The sequence below is a fragment of the Coloeus monedula genome (assembly GCF_965178545.1).
Source record: "Coloeus monedula genome assembly, chromosome: 8".
Taxonomy (NCBI): Eukaryota; Metazoa; Chordata; class Aves; order Passeriformes; family Corvidae; genus Coloeus; species Coloeus monedula.
Genome location: NC_138788.1, coordinates 37,506,251 through 37,524,857, shown reverse-complemented (window position 1 = coordinate 37,524,857; position 18,607 = coordinate 37,506,251). Strand labels below are relative to the sequence as shown.

The following is an 18,607-nucleotide window of genomic DNA, read 5'->3' as shown; positions in this document are numbered from 1 at the left end:
AATTTTTGGATAAAGGTTTGAAAAAACCCAGCCCAAATAAACCCTTCCAGTGGCAGAAATCCAGCCTTGGTCTGATGTTCAGTCACGGCTTCTGAAAAAGAGGAGTCCCCAGCACACATGGTCTTCTCCCTCCAAATTAATTTATGTATTATATATTTTTATACACTCACTCTATATTATATATTTTAAAATTTATTTGTGTGAAGAAGGCCACATTTCAGAAAGCCTTTCAAAAACAGTAAAAGCCACAACGGCTCAGCCTGAGGGGATGAGTTAAGGCCAAATTTCTGCAGGTTCTAGATAAAATAAAAGGCATTTTCTGTGTGTCCTCGGCACAGCCCTGACCCCACCAGGCCCTTTGGCAGCATGAGGAGCCTCTGCTGGTGTCCCCCGGCTGCCGAGGGCGAGGCTGGGACATGATCTCTGCTGGGTCCCTGCGAATTACAGCGCTGGCCTGTGGGGTCACCTCCCTCTGCTCCTCGGGCTCCTCCTCATTCTGGGGCTGGGGGAGCCAAAGGGGCCGGGGGGCCGGGCACAGGAGCTGCTTTCCAGCCATCCCAGCTGATTACTGAGGCACCATCCATAGTCCAGCTGGGGAACACCAAGTTTGTTACCGCGTCGTCGCGACTCCGTCTGTAAATGATGCTTTGGTGCAGCAGCTCACGCCGCAATGTCCCGCTAATTCCTGCAAACCCCTGAGCCTCCTGAGGGCTCTGCCCGCACAACTCTGGGCCACCTGCACTTTGGGGCAGGTGCTGACCTGGGCCCCTCGTGGGAAAACTTTCTCGGAGTAAAAATTAAAATGGTTTTGCGATCAAATTTTGCTTGTGAGCATTTTGTTCGGACGGGACAAAGGGATTTTTTTTCTGGGCACTATGAAGAAATCATTTCCTCCCACCAGTTATTTTGTCATGTAACTACTGAAAGGCTGCTGTGTGCTCACTGCGCCCCAAAATTCAACCTGCATTTACCATGCTGATTGATGGGAGTTTCAAAAGCACATAACGTGTTTGATTCATGAAGGCAGAAATAAGGACCACGTTTGAGGTTTATGCTTCCCAAAATCAAGGGCCATAATCAACACTGAACCTCCTGGAAAGGCTCAGCCATGAGAACAAAGTTGTAGAATCACAGAATCATGGAATGGTTTGGGTTGGACAGACTCAGAGCCCATCCAGTGCCACGGGCAGGGACACCTCCCACTGTCCCAGGCTGCTCCCAGCCCCAATGTCCAGCCTGGCCTTGGGCACTGCCAGGGATCCAGGGGCAGCCCCAGCTGCTCTGGGCAGTTGACAAAAACAATTCTCCAAACCATCCCAGGCTGCACCAATGGAAATTCAATGGGTTTCCTTTTGCCCTCTGGAGTTTTAAAGATTTGAGTCAAATTTGGACCCAAACCCACTTGGGATTCCCACTCCCGCTGTCCTGCCATGGTGCTCCAGCCCTGGATCTGAGCAGGGCTGGGAGGGGCTGAGCGGAGCCGAATTCCAGATCGACTGAAATGCCCTACTTTGAAGTGAGAGACAAGATTCCGTGTGGAATTAGGTCATCCTGGCGCTCATCGGAAATGAAAATTACATCATCGTGCGGTGGCTCGTCCTCAGATAAAAGGGTTGCAGCTGTTTTCCTCATCAGCTCCCAGCAGCTCTGCGCTCGGGGTCATGCTGAGGGTTATTTTAATTAAACACAACCTCTCCCAGCCAGTCTGACCTCGGCTGGTGCCTAAGTTGGGTTGAGCCCCATCCTGGGGCTGGGCAGAGCCCCTGCACCGGGCTCGACCCTCACCTTCCTCCTTGTTCCTCCCACGCCAACCCAGCGAGCAGGAGCTCCTCTTTAATCTCCCCTGCTGCCATCTGCAGCGAGAATTTCAGCAAAAGAAAAGCAATTCCGCCTCAGACAACACCCCCAGCACTGGACCAGCTGGATGGGCGGCCCTGGCACCTCTCAGCATCCACGGGCAGTGGGAGGGATGGACCAGCACCCCCTTTCCTGCGGGTTGGATGATGATTGATCCAGGAGGAGAGCCCGGCAGGAGTCCCCCACGCTCCCATCTCCTCCAGGAAAACTCGCAGCAACAAATAAAAAGCCCTGTTTAAAATAACTAAATAAGGCACTTAAAGAGGTTTTAAAAATTGATAACTCCACGCACACGGGATCGATCTTAATTACTGCCCAGGTGGAACTTTTTTTTTTTTTTTTTTGTCTTCTGGCTTTTTTCAGCGCAAAAAACCCGAGCCGCCCACGCCAGCCATTAATGAGAAACGTTAAGGGCTTGTTAACAATGTCCTTTCATCAGCCCGAGGTGCTGCCAGCATCCCTCTCACGTCAATTTGCACCTCGTGGTCCAGCTCCTGCATCCCGGCCGCGGCTGATGGAGCGCAGACCCCCGGCTCCGGCCAGGCTGGGCACCTCCTCCGGCCCTGGCTCCGGCCAGGCTGGGCACCTCCTCCGGCCCTGGCTCCGGCCAGGCTGGGCACCTCCTCCGGACCCGGCTCCACATTCCCTCACACGGGACAGGGGCTGCTCTGGATCAGGCTCGGGAGCAGCGCTGGCTCCCCATCCCTGCATCACCCCGGGTGGGCAAGGAGCAAAACGCGGGGGCTGCTCTCCCTTGATCCCCCTGGAGTAATAACTGTGGGAGGAAAAAGGGTTTGGAAGAGTGGGAAAAGGAAATAGAGGATTCGTGTCTGGCTAAAAGTGATGAGCAACAAAAATAAGGGGTACGAAAAGGCAACCACCTGGAGAGCCAAGGTTTGAGGACAGGGAGGGATTAAAGGTTTTGCTAGGACACAGCTTCTGGGAAAAAGAAGAGGAGAGGGAAAAAAAAGTGAAGAAGAGAGGGAAAAAAAGAGAAAAAAGAAAAAAAGACAAAAAAGGAAAAAAGAAAAAACACAAAAAAGGAAAAAAGAAAAAAGAGAAAAAAGGGGGAAAAAAAGAGAAAAAAGAAGAGAAAATAGAAAAAAAAAGAGGGGAAAAAAAAAAAGAAAACCAAAGAGGAATAAAGGAGGAAAAAAAAAGAGAACGGGAGGAATGTCGCTGTTCCCAGGCACACACTCCGTGCGGGTGTTTGTTTCTCACACCCTACACACTTCATTCGAAACCCAACCAACAGCCGGGCCTTTGACAAGCTGCGTTTGCACATCAGCAGCGCCGAAATCTCCTCTCTAATGGCCAGGGAGGGGCTGCCAGGAATATTTGCCATTGTTTTTGAGCCGGCGCAGGGGCGGGGAGCGCAGGGCACGGCCCCTCACACGGCAGCCTCGGAACCTCATTTCTGCTCCATTTCTCCAAGAATATAAAAGCAATGACAATTAAACCTGTAAACGCAATTCTTCGAGGGTTTTTGCATTCCTGGAAGGTTCTTATTGGGAAATTATTCTTGAAATCGTCCCTAAACCTTACAGGATTCCCCTTGGAATGCCATGCTTTAAGTTTTTAAGGGGTTTTCTAAAGGTTTACTCGTTTTTGCGTTTTCTCTAAGGAAGCAGCTTTGCAACACCACCTTTCCCAATAAATAACCACGTTAATACCAAGTCTTTTGAAGCTGGGTGCAACACAGTATTTATAGATAATATAAATTTAAAATAGTGGGGAAAATGATTAAAAGTAGCAATCTGTGATTTTTCTAGAAGAAATAATAATCACAGAAGCACAGAATGGTTTGGGGCAAAAGGGATCTTAAAGAACATAATAGTAATGATGATAATAACAAAAATAATAATAAATGTTAACAGAACAGTTTAAAATCACCACTCCTTATCTGTAACTTAACACAATTTGCACAGTGATGTGTCCTACCAACAACATCAATTCCACTGACAGAAAATATCAATTACCACTTAAAAAAAAGTTCCTGATGCTTGAGAACCGCTTAAAAAAATTAAATGGAAACTTTTAAGGGCCAGATCTTTCTCGTCCCGATCAGATGACTAATTCCTCTAATTCCAAAGACCAGGAAATTTGGGCACATATCTAAAAACGTCCCCACCACGCCAATGAATCGGTTTTCTGTTCAAGATGCCTCCAGTCTGAGCTCATTATGCCGCAAACTCGGCGTGCATGGAAGTGATCTGTAACAATCCTGGAGCCTGGGGCCCTTTCCCATTTGGGATTGATACATGGGGTGGAATCTGCATTTTTCATCCTGGCATCGAACAGTACAACCAGTGTGGCTGCAGTTCTGCTGCAAATCTGATGCAGGAAATACAAGGGAGTCCTTCAAAAGTATTCCCATTTGCCTTGGACTGGCTGCAGAGCCTGTTTGTATGGGGGGAAAAAAAAGGACCCGCTGCAAAATTCAGTTTCTTCCCTGGTCAAGGGCATCTATTTCATTCTAAATGTAATTCTGCCAAAACAAATATTATTTTTGAATCTTTCATTATCCCTGGCCCTGGGAAGGGCTGCAGCAGCGTGCTGGTCCGGGATGCTGCAGGCCAGGATGTGCCATGTGCGTGGCCAGGCTGGATGGGGGCCTGGCAGGGCAGGGGAACCCAATTCCTGGGAAAAAAGCGCAATGCTGGTGCCTGCCAGGGGGCAGGGGGGTTCATTTGTCACACAGAGAGTGCGGGGGTGTTTCATCAGCTCCAGACACTGTCCCCAGCCCCACCCACGGGATGAAGACTCCTGGGCACCTGTGGGGGCAGAGAGTGACCCAACCCCAACCCCAACCCCAACCCCAACCCTGCACCTCCTTGGCGTCGCATTATTTTATCACAACTTTATTTATACACACAATACACGAAATGTGTCTATAGAAATGTATGCACCCACGCCATTTGTCTTCTCTACAGATGCACCCACGCACACACGCACACTCACACGTATTTCATTAATGCCAAACGTGTACTTGGCTGTTGAGGGTTATTTCCGTTCAAAGCCCCCCCAGTCCCTCCCGGTGCCCCCCAGACCCCCCAAACCCGGGGGGACCCGGCCCCGCCGCGCCCTCTGTCGGGCAGCGAGCGAACGGCACCGCCCGTCCCTGTCCCTATAGCGCTGTCCCTGTATCCCTGTATCCCTGTCCCTATAGTCCTGTCCCTGTATCCCTGTCCCTATATCCCTGTCCCTATAGCCCTGTCCCTGTATCCCTGTCCCTGTATCCCTGTCCCTGTCCCTATAGCTCTGTCCCTGTATCCCTGTCCCTGTCCCTATAGCTCTGTCCCTATAGCCCTGTCCCTATATCCCTGTCCCTGTAGCCCTGTCCCTATATCCCTGTCCTTATCCTTGTCCCTGTCCCTATCCCTGTCCCTGTCCCTATCCCTGTCCCTGCCCTTATCCTTGCCCCTATCCCTGTCCCTGTCCCTATATCTGCCCTTATCCTTGCCCCTATCCCTGTTCCTGTCCTTATATCCATGTCCCTATATATCCCTGTCCTTATCCTTGTCCCTATAGCTGTCCTTATATCCCTGTCCCTGTCCTTATCCTTGTCCCTCTCCCTATATCCCTGTCCCTGTCCTTGTCCTTATCCTTGTCCCTATCCCCATCCCTGTCCTTATATCCCTGTCCCTGTCCTTATCCTTGTCCCTATCTCTGTCCCTGCCCCTGCTCCTGCCCCTGCTCCTGCCCCTGCTCCTGTCCATCCCTTCCTGGCTCTGTCCATCCCTGACTTATCCCTGTCTCTGCCCATCCTTGTCCACCTCACCCGTCCCTCTCCATTCCTGACTGGCCCTGCCCCTCTCCCTGTCCATCCCTGCCCATCCCTGTCCCTCTCTATCCCTGCCTGTCCCTGCCCACCCCGAATCTCTGCCTCAGAACAGGATTTCACTCCCAAAGTTGGCTGTTTCCCTGGGAAAGGCGCTACCCACCCCAAACCCAGCTCTCCCCATCCCCGTCCCCACAAAAACTAAGTCACATCCCTGAAAAAACCCAAACACCTGAAAAAAAACCCCCATCGAGGGATGCAAATGTGGGAAAGGTTAAAGTTGACGTTTGCTGCCGCCTGCTTTTGGTGGCAGCATGTATCAGAGATATAAAGAAATAATAAAATACACCCAAACTGTACATATTATAAGGCCATATTTTTATCTCGGGGTTCTGGTGACACGTACAAACCACTTGAGCTTTGCTTCTGTGGTTTATATCGCCACGAGAAACCCTTGATAAAAATACAGCTTTATATTGTACAGTGGGGTATAGTTTATTTTCCCCATATATCACACCCTGTGTTTTATTTATAAACAGACCCAAAGACACTTGCACATGCAAAGCAGTTTTTTTATTGAAGTAATTCCGAGGTATCAATAACCCTGGATTAACTAACGCATTGCCACACAATAATTTTTGGGGGGTAGCAATGGCCTTTCTAAAGAGACATCCATGAAAATATGATAAAACACATAAAAAAATCAGTATTTCCATGTTACAATTTACGATTCCCATACCGGAAATTTCAGCTTCTGGTGGCTCGTACTCGCAGAGAACCTTGCTAAAACCACCTCAAAATTTAGCTTTAATGTCTCTTGAATCCTTCCTACGGAGAGGCTACGGGAAATAAAGCTTTGGGTAACAGAGAAAAACAGAAATCTGAAGGAAAACTCAAATGATAAAGGAATGTGCTGCTGATAAGGAAGCAACTACGATGAGCTTTTCAATATTTTGCTTAATTTGGCGAATCAAACCGCTCATCCAAAATGTACAGTTTTCATCAACACCTCTTCCCCTGTTGATGCAAAAAAAAATATTCCCATCTCCCAGTCCAAAAAGAAAAGGCAGGAATAAGGAATTCAACAGCTGCCTGCTTTTGCATAGATCTCCCTGTGCCCCCCTAACTCCTGTTTAGGTAAAACACCATTTTATGCCCCAAAATGGGGAGGGGGAGCTGGGCAGGGGCGGGCAGGGCCCAGCGTGCCAGGCTGGGCTGCCCCCGCCGCAAGCCAGACGCCTCCTCAGGGGGAAGCTTCCACCTCATATTTGCCACGTCCCTCCCACTCCCTTATCCCTGCTTTAATGGACATTAAAAATAGAACAAAACAGGACTGGAGATGGGAACAAAATCCATGCACAACAGGCCTGGATCGCTGTAGTCATTCTGCTGTAAAATGTAAAAACAAGAAAGGGCAGCCGAGCTGCCTCCCCCAGGACGCATCCCGCTTTTTTAATATAGTGGTGCCACCACACATTTCACTTTGGATGTTGCATTATATTTGTATGTCACTCAAATATTTACCATTTTTCTGAGTTCTGCTGGGTGCTCTGAGAGCTTGTTACAAGCCCAGGAGCCGTGGCTGTGTGGCGTGCCTGGTTAGCGGCCGCATCAACGCGCCAGCTTCTCCTTCTGCAGCTTCTCGTGGGACAGGAGCCACTCCTTCAGCAGGTGTCCCCCTCCGTAGCTGCCGGTGTCCCCGCTGCTGCGGATCACCCGGTGGCACGGGATGATGATGGGGATCTGCAAAACACATAAAAATCCGGGAGGAGCAAAGGGTGAGGCCAAGGGGAACGTGCGGGGAACGCGCCGGGAACAACAGGATGCGGCCCTCGGTGCCCTGGTGGGGTCTGCCACAGGCTGGACTCGATGGGCTTGGTCTTTTCCAGCCTGAATGATGCTGTGGTTCCACGAGTCTATAAATCCAGCACTCTAAAATGCAGGAGCTGTGTGGCACCGGGCTTGCAGGGACACGGAGCAGCCACATCAGGGCCACGCTCCCGGCAGAGCATGAACGGAGCTGATCACCACCCCCGAGATCACCCCAGTTCTTAGGGAAAAAATAGACGTGGACAGGAATTTTAATACATAAAAATGATGTAAAGTCTTTAGAAGGATAAACCTGAGATATTGAACGCCATATATAAAATCTTCCCTGCAGCAGCAGGTTCTGCTGCCCCGTGCCAGCCAAGCCCTCAGTGCCCAGGGCGGGGGGCGATGCCTCACAGACCCAAAATGCACGTGAGGAACTATTTAGATGGGATACTGGGAAGGAATTGTTCCCTGGGAGGGTGGGCAGGCCCTGGCACAGGGTGCCCAGAGCAGCTGGGGCTGCCCCTGGATCCCTGGCAGTGCCCAAGGCCAGGCTGGACATTGGGGCTGGGAGCAGCCTGGGGCAGTGGGAGGTGTCCCTGCCCATGGCAGGGCTGGCACTGGGTGGGCTTTGAGGTCCCTTCCATTCCAGGATTCCATGATCATCCCAGGATTAGAGGGCTTCTGGGAAAATACAGATTACTGAGAAGGGATCCCAGTGCCTCGGCTCCCTGGCAGATCCTCAGTGCAGCACCTCCACTTGTACCCCAGAGAAATTCTCTGGAAGACCAAGGCACCATTTATTATTTAGCAGCAAGTCAATCCAAAATGGGTTATGAATTTTTAAAACATCCAACAGGAGAAGTTTCACTCCGACCTAACCAATTCTAAGAACTCTTTTTCCCCCCCTCTCTGCCTTCTACTCCCTATCATTTACAACCACACGACACAGATTCTGCAAAATCAATGCCAGAAGTTACATAATGGACTGATAATGCAGAGAAGAACATAAATGTGGGGCTTTTTTTTTTATTTTTTTATTACAGGTGATTATCATAGCTGAAGTACACACCATAAAAACTGCAATACATCATCTCTAATCACGGGTGTGTTTTGGTAACTGCATAATAATGGCATTGCAACGGTGGAGCTGGGACAGCAGTAACTCACCCAAAAGGGCAGTTCTCACAAATCTGGATACTTCAAGTCAAAAATTGTAATTTATTTCTAAGCAGACACACAGACAAATTACACACTTTACCCTGACTCATTTTAATCCCATTTAATCACTACAGTTCAAGCACTGTGGTATATTTGAGCCAAAGTAGCTGAAGAGCTTCTGGCTAGACCATAAATTGAGAGGGTTTTATTTTTGGGGTGTTCCTTCAGTTTTCCTAACTGTTTTCAATGCCTGAAATTTAAAATCTTAATCTCAGCCCACATTAAATGGGAATAAACACAGGTGCTTATTGTTGATCAAGGTTTAAGTAAAAAATGCTTCCAGTATCTGCTTTATCTGGAGGTGGCAATGCCCCACGTGATTCAGGCATCTGTGACAACTCCAGTGAGCACCAGTAAAAGCTTTGCTCCATGCCAGGCCATCCCACAGTTGCTTTATGACTTCTTCAAAGAAATTGTGGTTTTTTTTGCAAGTGTTTTTCTGTTTCAGGGTTTCTCTGCCTTTACACTCCCTGCAGTTACTGCAGGAGGCTTGGCTTGACAAAGCCATAATAATACACTGTAGAACATCTCTGAGGTTCATTTGCAGTTCTTTAAAAATACACACAGTGAAGCAGCAGATTTTGGTGGTAAGGTTATAAATCTCGGTGGAGAAAAAAAAAAAAAAGGACTTTGTTTTCAAGTGTGGGGTCTTGGATGATCCCTGGGTGGGTGCAGGACCCGTTCACAGCACAGGGAAATGGGGCTGAGCTGCTCACCACCAAGCGAAAAAGAGGAGGGATGAAATAAATGCCACTTTTTTCCATGCCCAAACCAAAGAATTCCATGCTGAGATTGTCCCAACACAAGCACCCACCCGTCACCCTCCACAGCTCTGGATGTAGAAGTGGTACAAAGACCACACCAGCATTGCAATTTAAAAATATTGAATATTGCTTCAGTTTGGCTTAATTGTGGTGACAACGTTCAGCCTACTAAAATAATTAAACCTGCTAAAATTTATTAGGGCCCTAAGGACATTTTAGAGGGAGAACTACCCTAGTCTGGAGCTTTAATGCCTCAGCTACATTTAATGTAATTTTTATCAATAACCAAGCAGCTCATAATATTATAGTGCTGCTGAAATCTTCATGCTGTGAAATCTAATTCTTCTACTCCACGAATCCATCACACACACAGCCCCTACCTCAAACGCTATAAAACTTCCAAACCCAGAGATTTGTATCCAACAAAAAAATAACATGAAGGAGCCCTCGGATCGATGCTGGAGTCCCTCTGATTCGGGCACCAGCTGAATATTTTCTCCAACTTCGCTTTTGTTCTTCTGGGTAGAGGCCCACAAGGGAAAGAGCTTGTTTTCACTCGCAGCCTCATCAATACCTAAATCCTGGTGAACAAGTGACACTGAGAAGCTGTAATCAATAGCTCCCTGTGCGTTTTTTCTTCTGGTCAAATGGTTCAGCACTACTGACAGCCCTGACACTCGGAACATGATGCTAAATCTTTATCAACAGCCATCTGGGTGAGTGGCAGAACAAGGCTGGGCCGGTCATTAATGCTCATGGCGATCTGTGAATAAACCAACTCCTCCAGAATGCGTTTGTTCAGGGAAAAAAGGTGGGGGGAAAACTCCCTGCCCATGGGATTGATCACTCTGAACTGCATTTAGCAAGTTCTGGTGCTCTGGTCGTTCCCAGTGTTCAGTTTGAGGCGAGGGAACCGTCCCATGGCACAGCTGAAGGTCTGGAGAGCTCCTGAATCTGCCTGGAGCAGCCAGGCCATAATGGAAACAGCTGAGGTATCACATTGAGACACACTCAGCAAAAAAGAGTCTTGTGGTTTGCTCATGTCACAGAATCCCAGACTGGCTTGGGCTGGAAGGGATCTTACAGATGATCCAGTTCCACCCTCTGCTTTTTCTCCCCCTCTTCCCCAGCAGAAACAAATCCTGTGATGTGACCCAAGGTGGGTCCCAGGTTATCACCAGCCACCAAAGGCAGTGAAGATGTTAGGAATGAAAATATTAGGAGAAGGTTCTTCCCCCAGAGGGTGCTGGGCACTGCCCAGGCTCCCCAGGGAATGGGCACGGCCCCGAGGCTGCCAGAGCTCCAGGAGCGTTGGGACAGCGCTGCCAGGGATGCCCAGGGTGGGAGTGTTGGGGGGTCTGGGCAGGGCCAGGGGCTGGATCCATGATCCCCGTGGGTCCCTTCCAGCTCAGGACATTCCATGATTCCATGAATGAGCACACAGGTCCTTCTATGTGTCCACAACGGTTCAGATCCACCCTTCACAATCTTCTCACAAGTGCACGACTGCTCCCCCAATGCTAAATACATTTTGCCTGAATATCCATGATGTAGCTCAATATTATATCCATGACTCAGGATGGATTGATGTAATACCCCTGATTTAGGACAGACTGATACCAGCACCAGGCTGTGCCCCTGGCTGGGGTGAGCCCAAGGAGCAGCACAGTTGCAGAGGGCACAAACCCAGCGCAGGCAGCTCTGAGTGCCGTGATCAGACCGCTGAAGACATCTTATTTAAGGCACAGAGCACTCATTTAGGATGGCCTTGGACTAATCAGCCCAACATTCTCCATTTCCCATGAGCCTCTGTGATTTCTTCTTGATCCTCCTCTACCAGTCTAATGAGATTTTTAATTGAACTTTATGGGTTCCCTTTGAGGACCACAGACCTTGCAATCAGTGTGAACCACAGCAAACTCCGGGAAGTTTCTCCTGCGAAAGGTGAGCCATCCCCACCCTGTCCTGGGCATAAACTGAGGCAGCTGCTGCTGGCACCTCTTCCACCTTCTCCTAAAGCTGAAGGTCAGCCCATGAATTATGTGAAGCACCCCAGCTTCCAGGGGAAACCTGTGGGATGTACACTGCCCAAACTAAAGACCAAGCCTTGATTTGTAGGAGGGAGAAACAGGCTGGTATCTGGTGGAGAAAGGTGAGATTTGTGATTTTATCCAAGTGTTTGAGGGATGATGTGGGATGCTCGGCTCAGGGTTATTTCAAAGGGTCCTTTTTCCTGGTACTACCACTCTCACTAAATCTGGTTTATCACAAATCCATCTAACACTACCCCAGGCTGCTCCAAGCCCCACCCAACCTGGCCTTGAGCACTTCCAGGGATGGCTTTGGGGTTTGGACTGAGGGTTTAGACCCTGGGTGGTTACTGAGGAATCTCTGACCTCCCGTGTTGTTTTCACACTGGTCCTCTCAGTATTTTCTTTAATAACATTTGTATGAGGCTGCAACGTAGAGGAGTTGCAAATTGGGTCAGAAAATCTGTTTTCGCAAGAGTTGATGGCTTTATATATAGAACTAACAAAGGTGAGGGGGTTTTCTGCAGTGCCACAATTTATCTTTATATTTCACCTCATGCATAAAATCCGTGTGCATTACGCACAGCCAACCTGCACAGGATGGCTCACAGGTGAAGGACCAGGGAGACATTTCTGTGGGAAATACGAGGAGCAGTGAACAGTTGCTCACACTGAAGTGCAAAAGGACGATGTGTGTGTGTGTGTTTGCACGTGGAATATGGATGGAATTTCAGATTACCTCCAGGAGATGAGCACTGGCAAAATTGTGGTTTGCGATGGGCAGGACTCTCATTATAGTACTGATTTTTTTTTTTTTTTTAATCATCAGCTTTCTGTGATGAAATATTGAGGTGGTATTATATTAATACAGCTCTTTTTCCCTACAGCTATACATTATTATCTATAACTATCGCTTAAAAATTTTCTGCTGGGGACAGAAACCACTGCGGCCACGGTATGGGCTGGGAAATGGCAATAATAACTAGGACCCCATTTAAAAAAACTGCAGTAGCTTTGCTGTATATTTTCAGAACTATTTTCATCCTTCCTCACAGGGGAAAAAGCAGGAATTTTCACACCACAACCTGCTGTTACCGCTACTTTGGATGCTGCTGCTCCACTGCAGCCTGAGGGCAAAGCTGGGTACATTTCTAGGCAATAGCAATTACATCTCCTTTTGCACAACGCTGGATTGTTATTCTTTGAGAACTGTTTCCTGCAGGTTTGCATCGGATTGCCTCATCTTAATGTACACCAGATTATAGTGGAAAGCATTCCATCATATTAAAATAGTTTGTATTGTCAAGTACAATGTGGGGCATTGACAAAACGCTGCTCTGTGCTGCTTATAGGAGCTGCTTCAGAGGGAGATCTGATGGATGCTGGAAATACCAGGGTGGCCATACAGCCCAACCCCACAAGGACTTGTGTGGGTCTCCCTGGCTGGGTGCTACCCATGGGGAACTGTGCAATAAGATGGCCTTTAAGGTCCCTTCCAACTTGAATTGTTCTGGGGTTCTGTGACCCTGTGGCTTTAGGGAATTGAGCTGCTCCTCAAACAGTGCAGGTCCACCCATCTGAGCCCCCAAACCCTGCCAGCCAGGATGGGGCTGATCCCAACCCAGGCACACCGGGACACAGCACCCACTGAACCACACATCAGCTTCAGACACCAGCCTGGGTGACTCAGGTGCATGAATACACCTGAAAAGCTACACCCAGATGAAGAAAAGGGAAAGATAATTACTGGGGAAACGGACAGAGATCAATTAGTGTAACATAATGTTTTTCCAAAATCCACAGGCCTAACCCAGAGTGCTGCTCTCTCCAGCTGGTTTGGGTTAGAACTCACCTCCAGAATTCCAGACTGGTTTGGGCTGGAAGGGACCTTAGAGCTCATCCCATTCCACCCCCTGCCATGGGCAGGGACACCTTCCACTAGCCCAGGGTGCTCCTGGCCTTGTTTTCAGAATCATATTTATGCCAGAGTGGATGGACTGTTTTTAACGCGACCAGAACCACTCATAACCTGCCAAATAAGGTCCATGTGGAAGACAAAAGACTTCCCTGACCTAAAAATACATAAGAAAGTTTGAGAACAACGAACTGTGCAGAGGCTGGTGAGTAACAGAAGTGCTTCTCTTCCCAACCCAACACCATAAGTGGTAGGGCATAAATCACTCTAATCTGGGCTGTGCATTAGTGCTGATTAAAAACATTTATTCCTCATGGCAGACCAGGTTTCAGAGCAGATAAATTTAATTTAATGACATTCAGCCCGCAGAGCTCTCTAAATCCAGCATCTCCCACCAGCTTGGGCTGGAAGGTGCCGTGGACTCACCGGGTTGCTCCTCATGGCTCCTCCCACGGCTCTGGCTGCTCGGCTGTTGCCAGCAAGATCTGCCAGCTGCTTGTAGGAAACGGCCTCCCCAAACTTCACATCGTTCAGCAGGGTCCACAGCACCTGCCTGGTGAAGGAGTCTGCAAGGCAAAGGGAGGGAGTGCTGCTTGACTGCAGAAATCAGGATGAAACAGTCAAAAACCCCAACGCCAAGAGAGGCTCAATGGCAGTTTTCCAGTTTAAACTGGAGCAGCCCCGTGCACTGTCCTGTTATTGTGCCCTGTATGACTACATTTAAATGCATGATTATCAGAGAGAGCGCTTGGAGTAACCGATCACTATAAAAAAGGGATTTAAGGCTTTGATTTTCCTCTATTTTTAATTTGCTTCGAGTACAATTATCCTGTTAACTCGTACAATGTGGTTTTTCCCATTAAATCGGCGGAGTACAAATTAGCATAGAGTCAAATTAAAAGGGAAAGGAATAAGTGGCTGTACCTATCTGACAAAGGCCTGGCATCTCCAGCTAATTTCCAACTTCAGCTGGGACGCGGCAGAGACGCCCTAGAGCCAGCGCTCTCCGAATTACCCCGGCTGGCTGCGCTCCGTCGTGGAGACCCCCGAGCTACTGCTCAGCCCTGCACACACTGCCAAGTGGAAGGACTGGCTGTGACCTTGAACGTCCTGCACATCCTTGGTGATACAGGGGGAAAAGAAAATGTAATGTGTCGGCCGTTATTTTAATTTCAGTTCGGCAGCAAATTGCTTTAAGCGTTCCAATTGCTGAAATAATGAACAAGCAAATGCATTAGGAGCTGCTTTCTTCGGCATCTCAGGGTGTTACCCAGCTCAGGATTGTTTTGAGGAAGGAAAAGGGACAGTCCTGTTTGGATTTGAGTTGGGTTGAACACCTCTTGCTCTTCCAAGGCACTCGGAAAAGCTTTGAAGAGCTAACTCGTGGATAACTTACTGAGAGGAGTGAGCTGGTGACTGAAAAAGGGAAAAAAAAGGAGAAGAGACCCCTTCCCCCAGCTGAGAGCCTCAGCCTCCTGCTCTGGCAAAGAAACAAACTGATTAAAACCATTTTCTTTCTTTAGTTGTCAAAAAAGACATTGATTACCTTCTGTAGGAAGGTAAAGAAATGTGATTTTGTTCTTAAAGGAAACCCATACGGCGTTATGTGTGTGTTAAATAATAAAAATCACTTCTTAACTGAAGGGAATGATAATCACTTCATTGAAAAAATCTGTTTAGTCTTTATTATAACATTAAGCAAATTAAACATCAGCATAATCCAGGTGATACGAGAAAAGGGTCATCAAAGAAATTAACTTTGTTGTTCATTAATTTACATGGATTAGTAGAGGGCAAAGAGATAGCAAATCTGCTCTAGTTTTTTATGATATAATTTCAAACTGTACACCATTTGTGGCAGTAGGGTGACTTTGGGGTTAATCAGACTGATTTGTCCTTTTAATTGCTTTCTATTCAAAGAAAATTCATTAGATAATGTTCTCTTCAAAATTCATGAATCAATTTAACTGAAGAAACCACATTAACAGCTTTGGGTTCATTAGCACAAGCAGTTGTGTTACTGGCTGATTGCTACGAGGGTTTCCTTAGGCAAACAGATTTTGTTTACTGTGATTCCTTCAGAAAGGTTTATTTCAAACCAAATTGGTCCTCACTATTTTTTTAACCTTTTTAATCTGGCAGGATTAGCTTTAACCCCCCTGCTCAGGGGTCCTGGGGATGCCTTGATGGCATCTTTTAAACAACCAACACCCAGTGCAGAAAATCCCCTTCTTACCCTCAGTTTTGGCAGGTTGGGATGGGATGGAGCTGAAACTTCTGGGAACCTGCTGGAATCAGGGAGAAAAGGGAACAAAGTGCATCTGGACACGGAGCAGCTGAGGGAGGATGGGGCAGCTCCAGAGCCCCCAGCACCAGAGTGCCTCGTGATGCCCAAACTCCCGAGGATGGGCTGACACAGGGACACAGATTATCCTCCTCTCACAGACAGGGGCACAGATTATCCACTTGCCAGAGCCACTGCACATTTGTCATGGCAGAAGATGCCCTGCCTCTGCTCCCACATGAAACACTCGTGAAGTTAAGAGTTCAAAAGAATGAAATATTTAGCGATCATGCACATCATGTTGGAAATGTATCTGAAAACTCAATTTCATCCTGTGGGGAGCAAATGCATTAATTAGTTTAAGCAGCTCGAAGAGACAGTGCCAAATACTGTTATTAAACTGTCTGCAAGTGTGAGTGCCTGTGAGCACAACCTGCCCAAATGAGATGGCTGAACTTTCCCCAATTTTCACCGTGTGCCAAGGTTTTATGCTGTTAAATCTCGTTATAAAAGGCTGTAAAATCCCCACATAAAAATGAACACACAGGAATTCTCTGGTTCCACAAGAATTTGATGTCCTGGGGAGGCCGATGCCAGCGGAGCCACGGCTGAACTGAACCACGACTGGCAGCACCACGAGGTTTTGTCCTTCCTGTGCCCCCACCTGCACGTGGTGTCAGCAAACCCCCCCTCCAGGTGACCCCTGACCATCCAGTGCCAACCCCAGCTGCTCTGGGCACCCTGTGCCAGGGCCTGCCCACCCTCCCAGGGAAGAATATTTACAGGTAAATTGTAAGTTCCAAGAAAGGACCTACCCTGAACCTGCTGTTGATGCCTAAATCTCCAAGGTCCCTCCTAACAGCCCACTGGACCTTAATTCTCCATACAAACATGTTAAATCCATGGGGATAATGGAGAGAAAATCAATTTTACTTGAACACCAGCTGTATCATAACTTTTAACAGTGTAATTGAAGGTGGTAATTAGTCCAAAGAAGTAAAATCATACACTTCCAACTAATAATCACAGAATTATGGAATGGTCTGGGTTGGAAGGGACCTTAAAGATCATCTCATTCCACGCCCTGCCATGGGCAGGGACACCTTCCACCAGACAATGTGTTTGTATCTCATCTCTAACAAACATTTTTGGTGTTGGTGAGGGGCTCAGTCCTTCAGGACTCAGGATGGATGAGGGAAGAGCAGAGGGACCAGTGCTAGTCCCTTCCTGCCCCCTCTGTATCTCCCCACACAGATCTTGGGGCCAGAGAGCTTCCAAAAACCCCACAGCTTCACTTTCCATCCTTTTTAATCTCTTTGATTAGGAGGAATTAAAGACAGCCTGTTTTTTTTTCCTCCCCCTCAACACTGATTGCTGGGAATGTTAGTTTTTGTTTGTCATGTTGGTTTATTTTTGTGTGGGTTTTTTTTTTCTTTTCTTTTCTTTTTGTTTGTTTGTTTTCCCCCCAGAGTTTTGCAAATGCAAAGACAGTTATAAACACTTGTTCCTCCTCAGCAGCTCTTTCACAGCCTGCCTGGGGTACTACACAGACAACTCTTCTTGTTGGTTTTTTTCACTTATTGGTTTTCACTCTTATTACTATTAGTAAGGAAAACCCTCGAACATTCAAGCACAACAGTTCAAAAATACCCAAATCTGTCTAGAAAACAGCAGTTCCCCCTGCAGCAGCAGCTTCCACCTAAGCCAGAAAACTCAAATTGGCTCTGGGATCCGGGAAGAACAGATTCACACTCAAATTGCAGAACTTTCACTGACACCAAGCAATGGTATGAACAATGAATCCAAGCAAGAAAACGTATTTTTAGCAATTTTGAGCTTTCTTTACTATTAAAGCCATGTTAAACCTGCCACCCTGTCCCAGACTGACCTAGCAAGTGACAGGTGGAGAGATAATTGTTTAATTCAAACATTTTGCTCTTGTTGAGGCACTTCCCATCCCTGGCAGTGTCCAAGGCCAGGCTGGACATTGGGGCTGGGAGCAGCCTGGGACAGTGGGAGGTGTCCCTGCCATGGCAGGGGTGGCACTGGATGGGCTTTGAGGTCCCTTCCCACCCAAACCAGGCTGTGATCCCAAGAAATACCAGGCACTTTTATTAAGCTTTTATGTATTGCCTATGCATGTATGTTTGCAAAATCTCCTGCAATAGAGCAGAAATACAACTGTAATGTATAAACTTGTTGTCTGTCTGTATCACTTCAGTGAAAAATGGACCAAAACGCGTCCTTTTAACACCTCTAACATCCAGGCTGGCTCACACTGAGTGTGAGCTACATTAAAACCCAATTAATGGGAGCTGTTCCCGATCTGTGGTTTAACACAGTTTTACACACGGTTCCCTTCAGATTTCTGAGGGGGTTGTGGGGCCAAATTCTATCCTTAGAAGCAAGGAACACTCCCTGGAGCTCATCCAGCAGTATTTCTGCAGGTTAAACTGCCTGGAAGGCGGCGGGTGTTTAACTCGAGCAGTAACTGATATTCTGACCCATTTTTTACACAATACCCTCAATAGCAGTTTACTACAACTTGCAAGAGCAGGTGTAATTTTCCAGCTGATGGAAATGAGGAGTTGGATGCTGAGCAGCAGCCCTTGGACCTCGCTGTCCATGGGAACTCCCCCGTACTCCCACTCCCAAACCCAAACCCAAACAAGGCTTTGCACAAATCACGACTCCTTCAACATCAGCAGCTCCAGCTAAGCTGAACATTCACACCAGGACACTCCTGGACAGGCTGGGGTTGGATTTGGGAGTCTGTGGATGGAGGAATTGCAAAGCACTTGCCAAGTCCCTGCTGGTTGCCGCAGCACTCCTTGGCAGGTGGTTTGTGAGGCTCGGAGCAGCCCTGGTGTGGTTCCACCAAGAAGCCACCTGATTATCCCCTGACCTGCGATTGCTCCAGGAGAGGAGAACAAATGCTCTGGA

The 18,607-nt window shown here is 47.9% G+C and overlaps 1 protein-coding gene across 2 annotated transcripts in view; it reads right to left on the bottom strand.

Annotated features, from left to right (window-relative positions):
• Positions 1–6,189: 6,189 nt before the first annotated feature.
• Positions 6,190–18,607, bottom strand: part of MGMT (O-6-methylguanine-DNA methyltransferase) — a 138,035-nt gene continuing 125,617 nt past the window's right edge. For both annotated transcript variants that reach the window (XM_082286585.1, XM_082286586.1), the window contains exons 5-6: positions 13,807–13,946; positions 6,190–7,381 (exon numbers count right to left, since the gene is read on the bottom strand). In XM_082286585.1, the coding sequence (XP_082142711.1) occupies positions 7,250–7,381; positions 13,807–13,946 (272 nt within the window). In that variant the 3' untranslated portion in view covers positions 6,190–7,249. The remainder of the gene's footprint in view (positions 7,382–13,806; positions 13,947–18,607) is intronic.